The following is a 22,022-nucleotide window of genomic DNA, read 5'->3' as shown; positions in this document are numbered from 1 at the left end:
CTGACAGCGCAGTGTAGGGCAGGAACCCATGAACCTCAAGACCATGACCTGAGCCAAAACCAAGAGTTGAATGCTTAATCGACTGAGCCACCCAGGCACCTCTTGTTCAACTTACTTTTGACTCTACCCTTCTCTCTGGCACCATTATCAGTGACCTCCTAAATGGCTTCTATGCACTCCTCCACTTGATTTCATGATGATATTTCATATCCAACATCTCCTTTCTTCTTTTATCTTCCTCTAGAGAGCTTATTCTCTCAGATAGCAAGAGAATTTACCGGATGACCATGTAGTTGCCCAATTAAAGTTTCTTATATTATCATCATAATACTTTTGACAGCAAGCTTTCAGATGCTTGGGTAATACAGAATGTAATATAACCAGTGAAATGCCTGTATTCATGATTATTATCAAAACTTTCAAAAAGGTTTTATTTTCTTAAAACAGGATTCCTCAAACTTAAGAAAAATGTTTTATTAATTTTACAGTCACAGTCTTACTTAGCAATTTTTTATATACTAAGAAGAAAAACAACAAATATTTTTTAATGCTTATTTATTTATTTTGAGAGAGAATGAGCTAGTGCAAGCATGGGGACGGTCAGAGAGAGAGGGAAAGAGAGAATCCTCAGCTGACAGAGCAGAGCCTGACTCAGAGCTCAAATTCACGAACCGTGAAATCAGAACCTAAGCAGAAATCAAGAGTCGGGACACTTAACTGACTAAGCCACTCAGGCACCCCAATAGTCATAATTATAACACCACATTTTTATACAAAGTTCTAAACTCCAAAGCCAGCAAAGTTAGAAAAACATGAGATTTGCAGTTACACAGACTTGGGTTTGAATTCCTTCCCCCATCAGTTAACAGCTGTGACCCCGATAAGATACCTCTGTCTTTTGAAACCTCAACTTTTAACACTGTGTCATGGCAGTAGTGTTCCCTGTCTCCAAGGACTGTTCTGAGAATTGAATAAGACAATAGGTATTATAGCACCCAGAAATGCCTGATAAATAAGGTAACTGATCATCAAACGTTGGTTTCCTCTCCTCTGACCATATGCCCCTGTCCTCCTTTTTTCAAGGATTTATATTCTAACAGAACATATACACCATAATTATATGTACACTTGCATTTTCATTTTTGAAACATTATTTTGGACAAAAGTAGAAAATCCACAACACTAGTGCCAAAATAATAATTATATGTACTACAAGAAACCAGAAATATTTGATTCCTTAAGTAATAGCTAAATACCAATTTCATCAACAATCCTCATATATAGTTCCAGAAAATAAAAAAACAGTTTTCAGCATTACTTATGGCTGAGTATTCCCATATGTATCCATGAGACACACACGTTAATAAATTTCTGGTTACAAAAACAAAATTTAAAAAAAAACAGCTTAATATATTCAAGCAGTATTGTTATATACCAATTTCACTAAAATGTTCTTTCCTTTTTGTTTTTGAAAATCAACTCTATGGCAACGTTTCAAACTCATTCTTGTTCAATATACATTCAATGTGCCTTTGAGACACTGAGAGCTCTTATGGAATTCACAACCATGTAAACAAATAATGACAGTGTCATGTGATGAGTGTTATAACATGCAGAAAGACAAGCTAACTCTTCCTAAAGAAATCAAGGAAAAGTTCAAAGAGAAAGGGCTGGTTGAGCTGAATCTTGCAAGACAAGCAAGAGTTTTCTTAGTGTAGAGACAGGAGAGAAGGTTTCAGGCAGAAGGGAAAACTTGAGCAAAGATATGAGAGAGCATGGCATGATCAGGGACAGGCAGAAGGTTCAGTGCAGAGAGATTATGAAGGAAAGTGACTGGAACAGAGGTTGTCCAGGTTGGTCAGGTCAGGCTGCAAAGTCCTGTGTGCCATTTGGACTCTATCCTCGGGTCAAAGGGAAACCAGTATCACTTTTATCTGCAAAGTCACAGTCTTCTCCTGATCACATTACAGGTATTTTCAAAAGTGGTCAGAGGTAAAGAGAAATTGAATTCTTTATAGAGCAGTACGAGAATTTTAACAAGAAAAATCATACCAGAAGAACTAATAACTATGCTTATGCCAAAAGAAAAATATCTAAAATCACAAACTGGTCTTTAATATCATGGCAGATATAGACTGGCTTACTCAATACCAATTCCATTTTCCTTTCTGGCTTGCCCTTCTGTATGGTCCTGAGCTAGAAAGACGGAACATCCATTGCATAAACCTCTTACAAATGTAGTTGCCATGTATTCTAAATTCAGCAAAGCAACACATCACTGGGAGACCCTGGCCAGGAAGCGGAAATGGTGGTTCTGGGGTAGAAAGGCAGTGGCTGCTAATGGAATGGTCCTGTGTGGAGTGTGTATTTCTATGGACCATGGACTCCCAAGCTGGTTCTGGCTTTCTCTATATTCTCTTAGCTTCCTGATACCTTTAACAAATCACTTTCCACTATAATAGTCTCTGCTACCAACAAAAAAACTCCTGACCAAAACAACATCACAGAAAAGTATATCTTGGACTTGGCCCTGGATCTGATAAACTAAAACCAAAATTAAAAACCACTTGTGAAAAAAAAAGTTTACCCCTTTTATTATTTTCTGTTGTCTAATTGCTGTGGCTAGGACTTCTAGTACTGTATTGAATAAAAGTGGTTAAGAATGGACATTCCTGTGTTGTTCCTGACCTTAGGGGAAAAGCTCTCAGTTCTTCATCGTTGAGTATGATATAACCTGTGCATTTTTCTTATGAGGCCTTTATTACATTAAGGTATGTTCCCTCTAGACCCACTTTGCAAAGAGTTTTTATCATGAATGGATGTTGCACTTTGTCAAATGCTTGTTCTGCATCTATTGAAATGATCATATGGTTTTTATCCTTTCTCTTGTTGACGTGATGTATCATGTTGATTGTTTTGCAAAAAGTGAACCACATTTGCATCTTGGGAGTAAATCTCAATTGTGATATATGATTTTTTTTGCACTTTATTTTTTTAATATAATTTATTGTTAAATTGGCTTACATACAACACCCAGTGCTCATCCCAATAAGTGCCCTCCTCAATGCCCATCACCCACTTTCTCCTCTCTTCCATCCTCCATCAACCTTCAGTTTGTTCTCTATATTTAAGAGTTTCTTATGGTTTACCTCCCTCCCTCTCTGTAACTATTTTTTTCTACTTCCCTTCCCCCATGGTCTTCTGTTACGTTTCTCAGGATACACATATGAGTGAAAACATGATATCTGTCTTTCTCTGACAGACATTTCACTTAGCATAATACCCTCTAGTTCCATCCACATTGCTGCAAATGGCATGATTTTATTCTTTCTCATTGCCAAGTAGTATTCCATTGTATATATAAACCACATCTTCTTATCCATTCATCAGCTGACGGACATTTAGGCTGTTTCCATAATTTGGCTATTGTTGAAAGCGCTGCTATAAACATTGGGGTACATGTGCCCCTATGCATTAGCACTCTTATATCCCTTGGGTAAATTCTTAGCAGTGCTATTATTGGGTCATAGGGTAGTTCTATTTTTAATTTTTTGAGGAACCTCCACACTGTTTTCCAGAGAGGCTGGACCAGTTTGTATACCCACCAACAGAGCAAGAGGGTTCCTGTTAGTGTATGATTTTTTTAACGTATTGATGGATTTGGTTTGCTAATATTTTGTTGAGGATTTTTGCATCTACATTCATGAGAGATATTGGCCTGTAGCTCTCTCTTTTTTTTTTTTTTTTTTTTTTTTTTTTTTTTTTTTTTGTGGTGCCTTTATCTGGTTTTAGTATCAAGGTGATACTAGCCTCATAAAATGAATTTGGAAGTTCTCCTTCCTCTTTTATTTTTTGGAATGGTTTGAGAAGAATAGGTATTAGCTCTAGCAAAATTAGAGAAAGAAAAATGCCATATGATATCACTCATATGTGGAATTGAAGAAACAAAACAAATGAGCAAATGGGGAAAAAGAGAGTGATGGAGAGACCAACCAAGAAATAGACTCTTAACTATAGAGAACAAACTGATGGTTACTAGAGAGATGAGTGTGGGAGGACAGGTGAAATAGATGATGGTGATTAAGGAATGCACTTATCATGCTTAAATATATATATGTGTGTGTGTATGTGTATATATATGTGTACATACATACACACACATATATAATTTTAAATATATAAAACAAAGATAAATTCCCTATTGCATGGACATGTAATGACTACTTTTCCCGAGGCACTGTGCCCGGTAGTGTAAGTATATAAGTTTGCTATTTATTATAAGCCTCACCACTTCCATCGCCCTACCTTAGTTCCAGGACATCAATATTAGTTCTTGCCTCTCAGCTTCCAGACCAGTGGTCCTCAATCAGGGATGATTCTTCCTCTGAAGACACATTTGGGCAATGTCTAAGATTTTTGGTTGCCAAGGCGTGGGGATGGGGATGGGTCAGGTGGGGATAGGAGGGGGAGTACTGGTATCTACTGAGTAGAGGCCAAGAATGCTATTAAACATCATACACTGCACAACACAACCTCCCACGACAAAGAATTAACTGGCCCCAAGTGTCAACAGTGCTGAGGATGAGAAACCCTATTCCAGAAAGTAGTGTGTCCAGGTCTGATGCCTTCTCCATCCTTTCTAATGTAGAATATAACTCTTTTTAAAATATACATGGGATTATGACCCTTCCTAGCTTAAAATGCCTCAGTGGCATCCTACTGACCTTAAAATAAAGCCTAAATAAAGTCTTAAGATGGCCCTGCTTTCCACTCCAGGCATACCCCTCACTGCTGGCACTCTACATCTCAGCCATGCTGAACCTCTTGCAAATGGCTCAAAAGTGCCACCTCCTGACCCCACTAAGCTGCCTCACTACCTGGCCAACTCTTACTCATCCTCCAGGTCATTTCTTCCAGGAGGATTCCCTTTATCCATAAGTCTTGGTTATGTGCCCCTGACATGTGCTTCCATACCACCTTCCACCTCCTTTATCATACTACTACACCCCCTGTATTGCCACCATCAAGGTACTTGACACATGTCCCACTAGGTAAGTAAGTACTCTAAAGGCTGAGATTAGGTTTATTTTATTCATTGTTATATTGCCGCAAGTATTTTTCTCACTCAATAAATGTGTTAAATTTTACTACATAGCCCTAGCATCACACAATAGGCACAAATGGAGGTATGATCTGTGAGAAACACAAAACAAGAGTTAGCACTGCTCATATCTATGGTAGAACAGATACTTCAAAGAACCACAACTAGATTGCCTGTATCTGCCAGAAAACCAATAAAAGGGTCACCAAAAGACTAGAAAAGAAGGCACCTGATGACTGAAGATTAGGAGATCTAGGGTCATTCAGCCCAGAGAAATAAAGGCTAGGGTAATGTAGTAACAGCCTTAAATAATTCAACAAAAACACCATATTTTACAAAAAGGTATATTTATAGAGTCTGATAGCCCGGTATCCATCTGAGAATTGAATAAGCAGAAAAAGGCTTAAATTAAAGTGTGAAGGTTTTAATCCAACAGAGGAAGTTTCCTTGTTATTATTGTTTTAATACTGGTAAACACCAGAGAGTTGCTGATGAATGGAGCGGCTTGTCATTCACACACTCATTTAATGGGTACCTTCCCTGCTCCAGGCACATCTATTAAACTACAGTGTGGCAAATGGTATAGAGGCCTGCACAAATGTTAGAAGAACACAAAAGGAAAAAAGGACTTATAGACAAGCCTGAGAAAGAACAGTGGTCAGAAACATCTGTAGGCACAGCACTTGAAGTGAGTCTAAAGCAGGAACGTGGAGGACAACATGAAGGCATGGATCCACTTTCTGGTAGTGTGGAGTGCAGATGAGAGCACCAGTACAAACCAGACTCTAAATGACTAATGGCTTAGTACCACTGCAATAACAGGTATGATAATTTGGCAGATGAAAAAAAGAAAATGGGTAAATTAATGAAGGTCTATGGAGCCTAAAATTCAATCAGAGCCAATGGGAAGCTATAAAAGGTTTTAAGAAAAAGAAAGGCAAAATCCCTCCAGGGGCACGTGGGTGGCTCAGTGGGTTGAGTTTCCAACTCTTGATTTTGGCTCAGGACACGGCCTCACAGCCCCACTTTGGGCTCTGTGCTGACAGTGCGGAGCCTGCTTGGGATTCGCTCTGTCTTTCTCTGCCCCTCCCCTGCTCACATTTGCATGTTCTCTCTCTCTCTTAAAACAAATAAATAAGCTTAAAAAAATAAATAAATAAATATCCCTCTAGCACAGGACTGGATGGTCTGGAGAAAGGCAGTACTGAAGATAGAGAATGGTTAAGAGACTATTTTAGTAATCCAGATGAGAAATGGATGGTTTGAACAAGACGAGTGACAAGATAGGAGGAAGCAGGTAGGAAAGAGGTTTACAATTTCCCCAAAAGCAATAGGGAGGGGGGCGCCTAGGTGGCTCAGTCAGTTAAGCATCCAACTTTGGTTCATGATCTCACAGCTCGTGGATTCGAGCCCTGCATCAGGCTTGTGCTGACAGCACTCTCTCTCTCTCCCTCTTTCTTTCTCTCTCTCTCTCAAAAATAAATAAACATTAAAAAAATTGTTTTTAAAACAGAAATTGGGAGGACAGTTGGATTGAAGAAGGTAAAAGGGAGAGAATGTTTTTAATAGTGAAAGTTTCTAATTTGGATAACTGAGTGAATGATGATGATGCTGGGTGAGATATGGAATGCCAGGGAAAAGTAGGTTTTACGAAAAACATTCTGAATTATTTTGGATATGATGAGTTCAATGTGCCCACGTACACAGGTGGGCAATTGAAAATAAGAGTCTGTAGCTTAAGAGAGACATATGGGCTAGAGAAATAGATCTGAGAGATCAGTACTTCATATGGAAGGTTACAGCCTAGGGAAATACCTATAGAGTGAGAGAAAAGGGGTGATGACAGAACAAAGAAGGAGAGGGGTACCTCGCTGGCTCAATTGGTAGAGCATGCAACTCTTGACCTCAGGGTCATGAGTTCAAGCCCCAAGTTGGGCATGGAGATTACTTAAAATTAAAAAAAAATTAAGAAGAACAAAGAAGGAGAAACAGCAATACTTATGGTCATATAGAAGGGGTAGGGGACTCCTTAGAAAAAGATGTCCAAAAAGCCACCAAGAAAAATATTAAAATATGGTGTCACTGGAACCAAAGGAGAAGAGTTTTGTACAAAGAAGGCCATAAGCAGTGTCAAATTCAAAAGATGACAGGAGAGTGTCTACTGCATCTGGTGTTAGGGCCACTGATGACCTTGGTGGGAGAAGGGGAAGAGTGGATGGGGCCCAAGCTATGGAGCAGACTACATTGAGCCATGGAGGGACTGAAAGGCAAGGATGGAGAGTCACTGAGGAAAGCAAGTAATTTCTTAAAAACATGGCTGTCTTGAAGAGATGAAGGAAGAGCGAATGATACTGCATGTTCTACTTAGGTGTGTATTAGAGTTTGTTGTTTGTTTTCTTGAGATACTTGGGTATGCATCCTGGCTACCCCACCAGCTCTGTGACCTTGGATAAATCATAGTATACCAGCCATTCAGTTTCCTTAGCTGCAAAACAGGGCTAATAATCTATTGCATAGCATTGTGTGAGGATTAAATAAAATAATGCACATAAAGCTTTTAGGACCAGTTTTTGATACATGGTAAGCACTCAAAAAGAGCAGTTAATAATCTTCATCATATACAAATGCAGAGGGGCAATGAACCACCTGATAGAGAGAAACAAGAAAAAGTTCCTACAGGATCCAGATCTATAAATATTATGGGGAAGATTGGTTCTGGACAAGAGGGGGATGCCTCATCTGAAGGTTTTTAAAAATGAGGGGCAGACTAAATCACAAGAGTCACTTTCCACAGGAAATACACAGTCTTTAGAGCATCTTCTGAAACAAACTTTGTGTGGCTGCTGCAGTCAAGCCTCCCTACAGGGCATTCCCCAGCCCTCAGTGATTTGCACTCCATACATGCCATCCAGCAGAGCCCAGATTCTACGTATCTGAGTCAGTCCTAGTGATCCCCAAGAGACACTCACTGATTTACACAACAATTTGAGATGAATTCCTCAGCATTCTCTCAGAATTCCTAATAACTGTCTTAAACAAATATTTTTAGGAAATTTGGGACCATTAGACCTGAAACAAGCTCTTATTAGCCTCACCCCTGACCCTGAAACTTGGGTCCCTCAGAGCAGCCTCTTGATAAAGGGAGGTGGCTTCATGGTGCCAACTTCCATCAGAGCAATGGTAATCCCACTCCATTAATGATTTCAATCACTAATTATTTCAAGGTAAGGCCATGTTTTTGTTATTATCACTTTGTAATATTTGACATACGAATCTAATCATATTTTTCCAATATCAAGCCTGATTTTTTATGATTGGCAAAAGCACTTTAGTGTATGTATATATATATAATATATATATATAGTATGTATGATATATATGTACATATTTAATTCGGTTTTTTATTAAATGTTTAAATAACCCCACACAACTGATTAATAGCAAGAACAAGTCTAACAGTAAAAACAAAACATTCAGGAGCTTCTTTGTTTTAATCTATTTTTTTTTAATAATCAAAGGTCATATTTATTTTTTCAATTATTTTTTTCATTTTTTTTTTAAATATGAAATTTATTGTCAAATTGGTTTCCATACAACACCCAGTGCTCATCCCAACAGGTGCCCTCCTCAATGCCCATCACCCCCTTTCCCCTCCCTCCCCCCCCCCCCATCAACCCTCAGTTTATTCTCAGTTTTTAAGAGCCTCTTATGGTTTGGCTCCCTCCCTCTCTAACCTTTTTTTTTTTTCTTCCCCTCCCCCATGGTCTTCTGTTAAGTTTCTCAGGATCCGCTTAAGAGTGAAAACATATGGTATCTGTCTTTCTCTGTATGACTTATTTCACTTAGCATAACACTCTCCAGTTCCATCCACGTTGCTACAAAAGGCCATATTTCATTCTTTCTCATTGCCATGTAGTACTCCATTGTGTATATAAACCACAATTTCTTTATCCATTCGTCAGTTGTTTTAATCTATATTTTAAAACCAAACTCATTGTATTCTAAGCAATAACCAAACTGATGATGCAGGCTTCTTCTATAATATACTTTTCCAAATAAGCCTATACTCTCAAACCACTGCATTATATAATGACCATTCAACACTCCCAAAGCTGCTCTTTCAGAATATCTTAAGTCTCCGAGTACTGAGAATCAATAATCACATACAAGCCAAAATAATGCACTTTACCTGGTGGAGAACCTGCATGAGAGGGGTCCACATAGTGTCCATAATGTGGTGGAGAAAGACCTATTCCAGGCTGGGACTGAGAATAGGGGGGTGTAGCCACATATCCTTGTTGACTCATTATGAAAATATCATTCCAAGGGATAGCTCTACAAAAGAAGCCTGCAACAGAAGAAAAAAAAAAAAAAGTCAACAAGAGATTTTTGAGTTACTTAATGCTATTAAAAATAAGAATGCCGTTAGTAAATATTTACAATGGTTTGAAGAAAATATCAGGTGCACGAGACGTCTGCATATCACACAACATATCATACCATTATCCCCTAAACAGGCTCTAATCATAGCTCTATGGAACTCAGTAACTCGCTTCTATAGGCAAATTCTCAGGCACAAAATATGAATAACAACTTGCCAATCACTTCTTCTTTGGAAGAATGAACTATTTCACAGATAGTCTCTCCTATGTTTGTGCCTTTGGTTTCCATGGCCCTGTTTCAGCGCAAAGCATGCCACTGGCAATAATCACAGTCATTCAATTCACTGACCAGCACAACTGCCAGTGGTCTGCAACCAAATGTTTTTTGGCTCGTGTCATTTCAGTGCTATCCTAATTAGTAATTTTCGTTAGGCAGTTAGGACGAAGAGAGATCAATAGTCCAACAAATACAGCAGAAGATAAAGGAGCGGATAATGGACTCACTCTGTGAGTCATGAAATGACTAAGGCAGGTTGCAGCCTACAACAATTTGGGAGTTGTCAGTGGTTTCTCATTCAGAGATGACAGACTCTCTTTCTAATTTAAATATCACACCTCTGAAAACATATGCACATATATTTAAGGAACAAAGAAAAAAAGCAATTTCATATATGTTCAGGCAACACACACACACACACACAAATGTAACATACCCACCTTGATTCTACTCAGAAGCTAAACACCAATTTGTTTTAAATTTTCCATTTTTTCCAGGTTTCACGAGACAAGAGACATTTCACAGAACTATTCTCAAAAAAATTTTTGTAACAAAAAAGGCTGTGAATCCTAGCAAAGGAAGTAGGCTTTCACTATAAATATACTAATATTTAGCTGTGTGACATGGGATAAGGTGAAGAACCTCTCTGGGCCTCAGGTCCCTCTTACAAAATAAAGTTTCTAAAGATTTGGCAGATATAAAACACTGATACTACGATTTCTCTCCGGTTTCTTTTACCTGGCATAGAAATACCCTTCCTGTTGTTATTTTACGATACTACCTTTTAAGGTAAATTTCGGTGATACCTGCTAAGCCTTGAAATAGACCTACATTCAGGAAATGTCATTCTTCATTCGGTTTCATTTTCCTATTAAACTATGCGTTTCCAAAATTAAAAGGACCAGGCGAAAACATCGTAAGATCACTTTCCTCTCCTTGGAAGGCAAGAACTGCAGAGAGGAGACACAGGAAGAAGCCTGCTGGTCCACTTTGTTACTGACAACACTTTTTTCCCTCCTCCCACTTCAGCAGAGAGAGACGTGGCAGCCTGAGCTTTGGTCAAGCTCATCCAACCAAGCACATTTCGGAAGTCAGCAGGAGCACACACCTACGTAGCAGCCTGTTGCTGAGTGACGGAGAGGCAAGGCCGGGATGTTCACTCCGAACAGCAGGAAGCAAGCAGTCGGGTCCCTCTCTACTGGTCCTGACAGGAATTTGCTTCCTCACGCAGCCCGGTTTGCCACGTCAAACTTCCTCACACAGCACCAAGTTACAGAAACCTGACTCAGCTTCAAGCGGCGACATGGCAGAAAGCCACTTGGCAACAGCAGGCCTAGGATCAAAATCTGGGGAGCCCCAGGCCATTGTCACTGGTCAATTATCGCCGAGGTGCGCCTCTCACCCTGGACCAGGTTCGGATTTGGACAAATTGGTTGCACTCTCAGGATGTCCCGAAGCTTTGAAGACACAGTTGCCATTTTTACTATCAGTATTTCCAATATTGCCTTCCTCCAAAAAGGAAATTAAGTTGATACGGAGACAAGAAAACCGCTGGCAGTGTCCCTGGAATCTTGGGGCTGGTGAGGACCCTAAGCACGCAGTCCCAGCATCCCAAGACAAAAAGATGGGGGCGGGGGCGGGTAAAAAAAATGCCCACGCCCACCCACCCCACCCCCATTATTAAACTGCACGAAAGGGCTGTAGGAGGTAAGTATGAGGTCTCCTCCGCTGCCCTGCCACAGCTTAGCATCCAGCCTCCCGCCAACCCCCATCCCAGGCCCCGCACCGCACCCCTCTCCAGCTGTGCCTGGGGAGGGGCTGTCCCGCCAGAGCGTAGCTAGGCAGGGCGAGGCATTACCTGTTCTGCTCCCGCACGCCTCTGGACTTCCGAGAGCCTGCGCTCTGCTCCTAGCGCCAGCTGCCCCCGGTGACCCTGCTCCCGCTGCGGCCGCTGCTCCCGCGGCGCCTTTCCCCCGGCCCTGTGTCCCCACAGGCTGGTCTCGCGCACAGAGTTGCAGCTGGGCTGGGAACTGCCACGTCAAACACTCTCCCGGCTGCGCGCCCCCAGCGCCGGGGCTCAGACCGGCTGCCGCGCACCCGCCGGCGCACGCGCACAGACGCGACGGGGCGGGGCGGGGCCGGAGGCGGGGCCTGGCCGAGAGAACTGCCGGAGTTTGGGCAGCCCGTCCTTCCTTTTTTTTTTTCTATTCGCCTCTTTCTGTGTGTTTTGTTTGTTTCTTTGTTTGTTTGTTCCCCTATAACAGGTCAAAATGTTAACGCTTTTGATAAATCAGTGTTTTCACAGCGGAGCTTGTGGGAAGGCGGGAGTGCGTAATGAGGGTTCATTCATTCTTTCATTCAACAGGTTGCAGCTTCAGCTATTCATTACGTATTACTTGAGTAACTGATATTACAGGTATTGCTTGCTAATACTGGAAGGTACACGATTCAAGACTCCGAAGAGATGAGAGTTTAAAGGCCAATCTGGCACGTGTATACGGACAATTTGATGACGCATTTGTGCAATGCACTACAGAAGAAGGAACGTCCGAAGCAGCTTGGCAACGTGTAAAATCGGTAGAAAAAGATGTCCTAACTGAAAAGTGTGGTAAGAGGTGCCTTCATTGAAGCTGAAATTGCTAGACTTCTGTGTATTCCTTCAAGAAGTGCCTACAGATTCATTGTGAGGGAGAATGATTGAACCCACCCCAAACAGGAATCAATTCATACATAAGGACCCAGTGTTTAGCTCACTGTGTTGTTAAGAAACAGCTGACAAAGACAACCTATGTGAGACCTGGGACTTGACTTCTCTATCCAGCCTTAAAAACTAGGACCATCTCGCTGGTTTCTCACAACGCCCCACTGCTAGATAGAAAGGCCTTCAGCCAACCCTAGGTTTGGTATAGCTACCAAACTTACACAAAGCAAACCAAATCAGTGTTTTGTTTTCAAAATATGCTTTTTTCTGGACTGCAAGACGATAAAGACTGCTTGACAAATCCCTTTACTGATGAAATCCTTGGGCAAACACTTGCATGGGTATAATGCTACTGCTGAAATGCTACATGAGTTTTTGCAGGCATTTTAAGTTATTCCAGCATGGTGAAGTCTAATGGTCTCTTTCCTACTTCTCCTTTTTCTACAGCTTTAAAGTGTGATGCCCTGCCCATTGGTTAGATTTGAAAATCTACAATAAAAATTTTGTTTTAAATTTGTTTCCTGTATTCTCAGTATAATGAAAATGTTTGATGAAGTTTAGGAAGCTTTGATCTGTGTTGAAGCAACACAGCTTGTAAGAGCAATAAAAAAAGTTGTCATATCACAGTTATGTCACAATGTAAGAAACAGTAGTCTCTCAGAGATAGGAGAGCTGATTCCTATCAGCTGGTTGGCTTGTTGCCTCTATAAAACCACTAAATTTGAATTTGTAAATTCTTTCTAACTCTTTGTTCAGGGATACCAGACAAACAACTTGTGATTTCAGTACTAAGTGTTGAATTCCTAAATATTTAAAGCTGGAAGGGATTAGATATATGGATAAGTCAGTATTCAGTGAGAAGTGAATTCAACTTAATCACTTATAGATTAATAAACCAAATTTCAGAAAATGAAAATAACCTCCTAGTCTTTTAGTTGGAAGTCATGCCTTCTAATTGTATTTCAAAGTAATTTTTACCTAATTTTTCTTTCTCTTAATATTACTCTGATTTGCTCTTCTCTATTAAATGGTTTTGCCTTTCTCTCCTGTAACTGCCTTATAGTTAAGCTTTCAAATAACTAAGATATTAATAGACCATACAGTTCCACCAGTTACTCGAGTTACCAATCACAAATTTCTTTTTCTTATGAAATAGACTTCTGGTTTCAGGCCAGTTTCCCTTCTCTTGACCTTATATACCACCCCTTTAGTGACTAACTTCTGACATTACGCTTTTTGTAGGATTGTTGGCCTTTACCAGACAGGAGGATCAGCCTGGATTCCCAGCCTTCCTTGGTCCAAACTACCCCACTGTCACCTGATGTCAGCCTCTGATGTTCCATGTATAATTAATGTGGTCACCCTGGTAACCAAATCCTAATTGAAAGGTGAGGTCACAGGGAGTGTCCATGTGCTGGAGTTCTGTGTTCTTTAGGGTCTTTCTGTTCTAAATTTATTCTTATTTAGTTACTTTTTAGTAATCTCTTCACTCAACGTGGAGCTGGAACTCATAACCCTGAGATCAAGAGTCACATGCTCCACCGACTGAGCCAGAGCCAGGAACCCCTCTGTTCTAACTGTAAAAGGAAAATAAAGAAGATAATCGGTGGTGCAAAAGATTGTATAGAAAGAGAATGAATTACCTGACAATACTCAGGGTTCTTTCTGTTATATATATCCTTTGGAAAAAACTATGGTGCTCTAAGCATTTATGTAACTTAAGAAATTTGGAGTCTCTGGTTGAAAAGCTACAGTTTGAAGAGCATTTATATTTTTTAAAAATGAAATAGCCAAGACTTGGACTGTATTAAACGTCTGAAAACACAATAAATAAGGCCAAATTAAATGGTGGGGAGAAGGGTACAGGTAGGCTAACTTGAGCAGCAACCAATAACGGTAACAATACAGTTTAAATGATCATCAAGGGCCAGACGCAAAGGTACTTCTGGAAATTACTTCTTTCTCTGTTTTTTTAATACCAGTTTTATTGAGATATAATTAACAATTCACCCATTTAAAGTATACAGTCCTATGGGTTTTAGTATGTTTACAGAGTTGTATAGCCATCACCACAATCAATTTTAGAATATTTTCATCCCTCCCCAATAAACCCTGCCCATTAGTAGTCACTGCCTTTTCCCCACTACCCTCCCATTCTACAGCCCTAGGCAACCACTGGTCTACTTTTTATCTGTAAAGATTTCCTATCCTAGACACTTCATATAAATGGAATCATATAATATGTAGCCCTTTGTGACTATCCTTTCACTTAGCATAATGTTTCCTTTTTTTTTTTTTAAGTTTATTTATTTAAAGAGAGACAGGGACAGCACACGTGGGGAAGGGCAGAGATAGAGGGAGAGAGAGAAAATCCAAAGCAGGCTCCATGCTGCCAGCACAGAAACCAATACATGGCTCAAATCCATGAAACTGTGAGATCATAACCCAAGCTGAAACCAAGAGGTAGACGCTTAACGGACTGAGCCACCCAGGTGCCCCTAGCATAATGTTTTCCAGGTTCATCCATGAAGTAGTATGTATTAGTACTTATTTCCTTATTGCCAAATAATATTCCATTGTATGGATATAACACATTTCACTATCCATTCATCAGTTGATGGGCAGTTAGGTTGCTTCCCCCTTTTGGCTATTATGAATAATGTCATGAACATTCATGTACAAATTTTTGTTTAGATATACATTTTTAATATTCTTGGGAACTTCAAATAAACAACGTAGTTTCTACGTAGTTTTTGGAGCAGTCTGGCTTCAAAGGCTGTGCTCTTAGCAATTAGGCAATGTTGCCACTCTGTATGAGATTTTATTTTTAAAATAAAAGAGGCAGTATCACCCCCCATACAAAAAGACAATAACAAAATAATTAAAATTGAAATCTCTGGTGAAAATGTAACTTACCAAAGCTGATTCTAGAAGAAATATTTTTTTAGAGTTAAAATATAGAGTTACCATATGGCCCAGCAGTTTCACTCCTAGCTAGAATTACTTTGCTAATATCTTGAATATCTTGCTCTGAGTGTACTGCATTACTTATGTCATCAGCCATAGATTGGGCAGTGTGACATCACACTGCCAGGTCAAGTTGACTCAGGTTTGAATCCTGAAACTATCACTCACTACTAGCTATATGAGTTTTACTTATTTAACATTTATTAAGCACTCACTATAAGCTGGATGCTGTACTAAGCACTGTGGATATGAAGTTGGATGAGACACTGCTCTAGCTATTAAAAGTTCATGGAAGACTACAGGGATTGGCAAACTACAAAATCTGGCCCACCTGCTTATTTTTGTACAGCCTGCAAGCTGAAAATGGTTTTTATATTTTTAGATAGTTGAAAAAATCAAAAGAAGAATAATATTTTGTGACACATAAAAATTATATGAAATTCAAATTTCAATGTCCATAAATAAGGTTTTATTGGAACACAGCCATGCTTTTCATTATTATACTCTCTGTGGTTGCTTTTGCACTACAGCAGCAGAGTTGAGTAGTTGTGACATTTCCCACAAAACTCAAAAAACCTAAAATATATACTACCTGGCCCTTTAAAGAAAAAGCTTGCTGACACTTGGTCTGGTGGGACCTATAAATATGGTACAGTGGATTAGAGTTCTATGAGAAGACTAAGTTGCTGTGGGAAAATGTAAGAAGAGACATTGAGCCCAGACTTGGAAAGTGAGAGATATCTCCCTGATGGAGGTGGCATCTGAACTGAGTCCCTGAGGACAAAAATGAGTTAGGAAAAAAAGGAGTGAGAGGTAGCAGGAATAGCAGGAATGAAAGAGGGAATGGTCTAGTACAGCTCAAAGGTGGGGTTCTAAAGGAGTGAGGAGAGGAATGAGATAGATAGATAGATAGATAGATAGATAGATAGATAGATAGATAGATAGTCTCATCTCTATGAGAGCAGGTAGGTGGGCTACGCTAGCTCTTGAGGGCCCTCAAAGGCTCTGGAGAGGCAATGAAAAATTTTAAGCAAAGGAATGATTCAATGATTTTTTCCCCCAGAAATCAATCTGGCAGACAAGAGATAAGGCTCTGCAGTCAGACCAAGTCATGACTTCTGTTTCTGCCAGTTACTGGCTATGTGTTCCCTCCCTAAACTTCAGTATTCTCATCAATAAAAATGGGAGTAATTATAATACTAATCACAAAATTTTTTGTAGTAATTAAAGGAAATAATGCAGGTAAAGTACTTGGTACAGTGTTTGGCACATAATACATGCTCAATAATGTTGTTACGGCACCATCAAAATAATTATCATTATTAACAGCATATCTGTGACAATGGAATTAAGGAGATAAAGTCTAAGGATGAAACCCTGGGGAATCCTGTAATGAATGCACATTCTAAGCTTACTAACCTTGGTGTACTCGTAAATTTGGGATATTACATTCTTCTCATTGTTATCATGAACATTTAATGATATGAAACAAAGTGTTATGGAACAAAGTAAAAGTAGAGCAGGGTGAGGGGGATTGGGAATGCCAAGTGGGTGATGGGTTGTTTTATGTGGGATAATTAATGATTGTAGTATTTCATAGAGTACTTAGGGTAGGGGTCTGTGGTGCCTGAAGGCATGCCACTCAGAGCTCCCTCCAAGATTACCTACTCCCAGGCATGTAAATGGATGACATCCTTCAGCTGTTATGCCTTTCACAACACCATTCATCCCAAAGCAAATATTCTTCTCAGCAGTTCAAGCCAATGACTGAGCATAGTAAGCCTACTGAAGTCAGACTACTTTTTCCCAGCATGGGACCCCTCTAGTAAGAAATCTTTCCTCCGGGGTGCCTGAGTGGCTCAGTCGATTAAGTGGTCGACTCTTGATATTGGCTCAGGTCATGATCTCATGATTCATGAGTTCGAACCCCACCTCAGGCTCTGCACATTGACAGCGCAGACCCTGCTTTGGATTCTCTGTCTCCCTCTTTTTCTTCCTCTCCCCTGCTTACTCTCTGTCTCTCTCTCAAAATAAATAAATAAACTTAAAAAAAAAAAAGGAATCTTTCCTGTGGGGTTTCCATTGTCCTGGCTGAGGTTTTCTCAGAACCGCACTGCAATATGAGGCTCATCCTACCCAGACCTCCTACCTCCTCCTCCTCTTTTCACAGATGTTGGATCTGCATAGTACCAGCAGCCTTTTTCCCTTTTTCTCCTGCTCTTGTTCCCTCTCTTCTACTCTTCATAGGTGGTTTCCCCAGTCACTCTGTTGTGTGTCTAATTCCATGTTGGCATGTGCTTTTTGGGAGACCTGGATTGACACACCTGACAGAGGTGAGATTTGAACAAGACCTTAAAGGAGGTAATAGAGTTAGCCACGCAAATCACCTGGGGGCAGAGTATTTCAGGCAGAAGAGCCCCCAAAAGTCCCCATGTCAGAAAGGAGGGTGCCTGGCATGTTCCAGGAACAGGAGGCTGGCAAAGCTGCGGTGGAGGAAATGAGGGGAAAGTCATAGGAGAGGAGAGACAAAAGGTTAAAAAGGGAAGTGAATGGTGTAGGGTCCTTTAATCCATTTTAAAGAGTTTTGGGGGTGCCCAGGTGACTCGGTTAGGCATCTGACTCTTGATTTTGGCTCAGGTCATGATCTCATGTTCTATGAGTTTGAACCCTGTATAGGGCTTTGTGCTGACAGTGTGGAACCTGCTTAGGATTCTCTTTCTCCTTCTCTCTGCCCTTCCCCCCCAGCTCTCTCTCTCTCTCTCTCCCCCCCCCTCTCAAAAATAAGTAAAAATAAACTTAAAAAAATAAAGAGTTTTGTTTTTTCTCTGATTTAAAAAGGAGTCATTTCAGGTTTTAAAGTGAGGAATGAGGGAGCACCTGGGTGGCTCAGTCAGCTAAGCCTCTGACTGCAGCTCAGGTCATGATCTCATGGCTCATGAGTTCAAGCCCCATGTAGAGCTCCATGCTGACAGCTCAGAGCCTGGAGCCTGTTTTAGAGTCTGTATCTCCCTCTCTCTCTCTCCCTCCCCCACTTGTGCTCTGTATCTCTCTCTCTCAAAAGTAAATAAACATTAAAAAAAATTTAAAGTGAGGAATGACATGATCTGACTTACTTGCCTCTGTGTGTGTGTGTGTGTGTGTGTGTGTGTGTGTGCGCGCACGCACGCGCATGTATGTATTTGCTAATATGGGAAGCAGCATCTCTTTATAAAGAATATGGTGTTCAGAAAAGATTTATTTTACAAAGTCTCAGTGAGATTTTAGGCCTCAGAAATTTATCCTTTAATCATTTGGTTTCTCACAGGTTTTCTTGATGGTGGCTAAGATTTGAGGAGGAATAGTAAATATAGTTTTATAACCTGCTTTAAAAGCTGGTGGAAAATTGAGTCGTGCCTGCTGCACAGCCATTGTTCTATATTCATAGCTCACCCCTTACTCAGACCACATTTCTGACTTCAAAGATTTTCCAATTGATGAAGTCAATGATATATGTCTCAGTATTTTCACTGCACTGATTTTCTTGATCAAAGAAGGAGAGCAGACACTTAAGACATGGATGAAACCCAACTTTTGTTTAACAGAATGCTTACAAGAAAGGTACTCTCACCTTTCTAATATTGAAAGCTTGGGGTGTAGCAGGTTTCTCACACAGAGAGTTATGACACAGAGGCTTTTCTTTCCAGGAAGCAACTTTATTTGTGCCGGTATGCGCTCAGTTGGTTTGTACCCAAAAAACTGAGCCCCGAACACCAGGTGGTGTAGTCTTTTATACATTTTCTACTTCTTTGTTTTCCAAATATGGATATTGTATAGGCATACACTCTGATGTTACAGGCTCATGAGGGAAGTCACACTAGCCAGGTTGCCTTCCCTTAACGTGAGGTCTATTTCTTTAGGGAGGGCACTCTACCACAGGGGCACCTGGCTGGCTCAGTTGGTAGAGTGTGCAACTCTACCAACTCAGTTGGTAGAGTGTGGGTCCTGAGTTCAAGGCCACATTGGGAATGGGGCCTACTTGAAAGAAAGAAAGAAAGAGAGAGAGAGAGAGAGAGAGAGAGAGAAATACGCACTCAAAGTGCCCTGTCTACCAATTTGAAAGCTTATGATGTGCTATTCTGTAACAAATATTTCCCTTTTTGCTATCAGGATTGAACTGAGAAATAAAAAGGACCAGATAACTCATTGAATAATGGTCAGAAGAAGTAGCAATGGTACTAGCTATTTGAAGTCACTGCTTCGATATATGCTTATTAACAAGAAATTATTTTCTTTTGATTCCTTCCTCAAATCCTCTTACTTGATTATCTAGAAGTATAATCCAATTCTGTATTGTTATTCTGCAATTCTATATTGTCATTGTAAATAACAATATAGAATTGCATTATATGGTGTTAGAAATTTAAATTACCAGAAATTTAGATTTTGGAATATCACATTGTGGCAGAAACTGCTAATATTTCTCGAGTATCCATCCTTCTTCTGAGTTTTAGCTGATGTGGGGCTGCGCAGCCAGGAGACTGTGGCTCCAGCCTTCCTTACAGCTGGTTGTAGCTCTGGGACTCACTGACCAGAGTGGAAATTATATGCAACTTCTTTGTTTCATCCTTAAAATTTTCAGCCTGATGAATTTTCTCTCACTTTCCTGCAGGCTGTAATGTAGATGGTAGTGGTCAAGCCAAATGAACCCTTGGGATAAGGACAGTTCTCTGGGATTGGTGGAAAGAATGTGAAGGAAACTTTGGTGCCTAGGTAGCTTCATGAACCAGAGTCACCACCTCACCTTGAGCCCCATGTCTGCTTCTGAGCTGTTACATGAGAGAAAAATAACTGTATGAAGGTTGAGCCACTGGTTTTGTGTGGGGAGGGGGACCTCTTAAACAAATAATCATATTCTTACAATTATATTAAAAAATTTTTTTTGATGTTTATTTATTTTTGAGAGACAGAGAGTGGGTGGGTGAGGGGCAAAGAGAAAGAAGGAGACACAGAAGCCAAAGCAGGTTCCAGGCTCTGAGCTGTCAGCACAGGGCCCAATGCGGGGCTCGAACTCACAAGCCGTGAGATCATGATCTGAGCCAAAGCCTGATGCTTAACCGACTGAGCCACTCAGGTGCCCAAAATTAGTGTATTTAAAAATTAAATAAGACACTTTTAAATTTTACTTATCAGAGTAAATCTACCATAAACCAACATACAGAACAGCATATAGACTAGAATCACAAAAGAACTGTCGATTAGAGTGAATTTACCACAGAGGAGCAAATGAGTGGACCGTTTGGCAATTCTATTGTTTTTTTTTTTGTTTTTTTTTTTTTTTATTTTTTTCTCAACGTTCATTTATTTTTGGGACAGAGAGAGACAGAGCATGAACGGCGGAGGGGCAGAGAGAGAGGGAGACACAGAATCGGAAACAGGCTCCAGGCTCTGAGCCATCAGCCCAGAGCCTGACGTGGGGCTCAAACTCCCGGACCGCGAGATCGTGACCTGGCTGAAGTCGGACGCTTAACCGACTGCGCCACCCAGGCGCCCCTGGCAATTCTATTGTTTTAATGGAGTCTCATGTTGAAAACATACCCTAATGGGTAAGGGTGGAGTTTTCTTTTGAAAGGAGCTGATGTTTCTATTGTTCACGGTTCACTAGCCAAGAACTAAAGGTGACTTTTTGGACTTTCTCCTTTCCCCTAGATCTAAGAGTTGATTCTAAATACAAGAGACACAAAGAAGACTCCAAGTATACTGATCGAACTGGGAGTAGGTCTGGAGAGCTCATCCTGACCTCATAAAGGTTCTGTGCTGGCAGCAGTGAGAGTGGGAGTCTGTTTCCTCTGGTGCACCCTTCAGCCTCCCAGGAGCCCCATCTCCATGAACGCGAGCCAAAAGCAACTGTTTAGAAGTGAGAAGGCCAGGCAGGGTTCTCTTTACAATCTGAGGAGTGGGGAAGTCATAGGTGACTGAACATGGTGGCAAGACCCAGTCAGAATGGGCGAATCTGAGGACTGTATTCAGAAGTGTATGGAATTCAGCACCCAGAGGAGCCTTCAGAAACAGCTGCATCGCCCTGAATGGGGTCTGAATTTAGTGAACGGGTGGCTTATCCCATAATAATTTGGGCTATTTTTAATTTTTTTATGTTTACTTATTTTTTTTTGAGAGAGAGACAGAGACAGAGAGACAGAGGGAGACACAGAATCTGACACAGGCTGCAGGCTCTGAGCTGTCAGCACAGAGCCCCATTCAGGGCTGGAACTCACAATCCTGGAGATCATGACCTGAGCCGAAGTTAGACACTAAACAGACTGGAGCCACCCAGACGCTGCATGGGTTATTTTTTAAAGTGTAACTTTATATTACAATCACAGGCATCTAAGATTTTTATAGATACATATACAATTGTGTTGGAGAAGGTCATCCAGAGGACATGACCGCCAGTTGACCCTAGAGCTGAATCCGGGCAATCAGAAGCTCCTCTTCCCAGCCCCTGTCCTTGCAAGTATGTTCTGCCCACAAGGGCAGATGGGACCAATTTTCAAGGATACAGCCTTTCGAAAGGTTGTTGTTGAACTATCTGGACAGTGTATGTGATCAAATCCCATT

General features: G+C 40.6%; 2 protein-coding genes across 8 annotated transcripts in view; one reads left to right on the top strand and one right to left on the bottom strand.

Moving 5' to 3' along the window:
• The window catches only part of SEC24D (SEC24 homolog D, COPII coat complex component), a 110,396-nt gene extending 94,999 nt beyond the window's left edge, over positions 1 to 15,397 (bottom strand). The window contains exons 1-2 of one of the 6 annotated variants that reach the window (XM_045055925.1): positions 15,378 to 15,397; positions 9,291 to 9,449 (exon numbers count right to left, since the gene is read on the bottom strand). In XM_045055925.1, the coding sequence (XP_044911860.1) occupies positions 9,291 to 9,408 (118 nt within the window). In that variant the 5' untranslated portion in view covers positions 9,409 to 9,449; positions 15,378 to 15,397. Of the gene's footprint in view, positions 1 to 9,290; positions 9,450 to 10,200; positions 10,225 to 10,868; positions 11,009 to 11,618; positions 11,752 to 13,719; positions 13,792 to 15,377 lie in introns of those variants that run through there. The other 5 variants (XM_019829009.3, XM_019829010.3, XM_011281667.4 and 2 more) reach the window with 5 other exon arrangements.
• On the top strand, positions 11,421 to 21,655 carry LOC123384964 (splicing factor 3A subunit 2-like). Of its 2 annotated transcripts, XR_006596832.1 has the most exons (3): positions 11,994 to 12,368; positions 13,704 to 13,849; positions 21,114 to 21,655. XR_006596832.1 is itself a non-coding variant. In XM_045055928.1 (2 exons), the coding sequence occupies exon 1, from the start codon at positions 11,474 to 11,476 to the stop codon at positions 12,035 to 12,037; it is 564 nt and encodes a 187-aa protein (XP_044911863.1). In that variant the 5' UTR covers positions 11,421 to 11,473; the 3' UTR covers positions 12,038 to 12,368; positions 12,909 to 12,974. The 2 variants fall into 2 exon arrangements, 1 of the variants encoding a protein (XP_044911863.1); XM_045055928.1 differs by lacking the exons at positions 13,704 to 13,849; positions 21,114 to 21,655 and adding an exon at positions 12,909 to 12,974 and having other exon boundaries at positions 11,421 to 12,368.
• The last annotated feature ends 367 nt before the right edge of the window (positions 21,656 to 22,022 follow it).

This window comes from Felis catus, chromosome B1 (genome assembly GCF_018350175.1).
Source record: "Felis catus isolate Fca126 chromosome B1, F.catus_Fca126_mat1.0, whole genome shotgun sequence".
In the NCBI taxonomy this organism is placed as follows: Eukaryota; Metazoa; Chordata; class Mammalia; order Carnivora; family Felidae; genus Felis; species Felis catus.
This window is presented reverse-complemented; position numbering and strand designations above follow the sequence as displayed.

Excerpts from the sequence above, each read along its gene's own strand:
- LOC123384964 (XM_045055928.1), top strand. The coding sequence starts at position 11,474 with ATGAGGTCTCCTCCGCTGCCCTGCCACAGCTTAGCATCCAGCCTCCCG.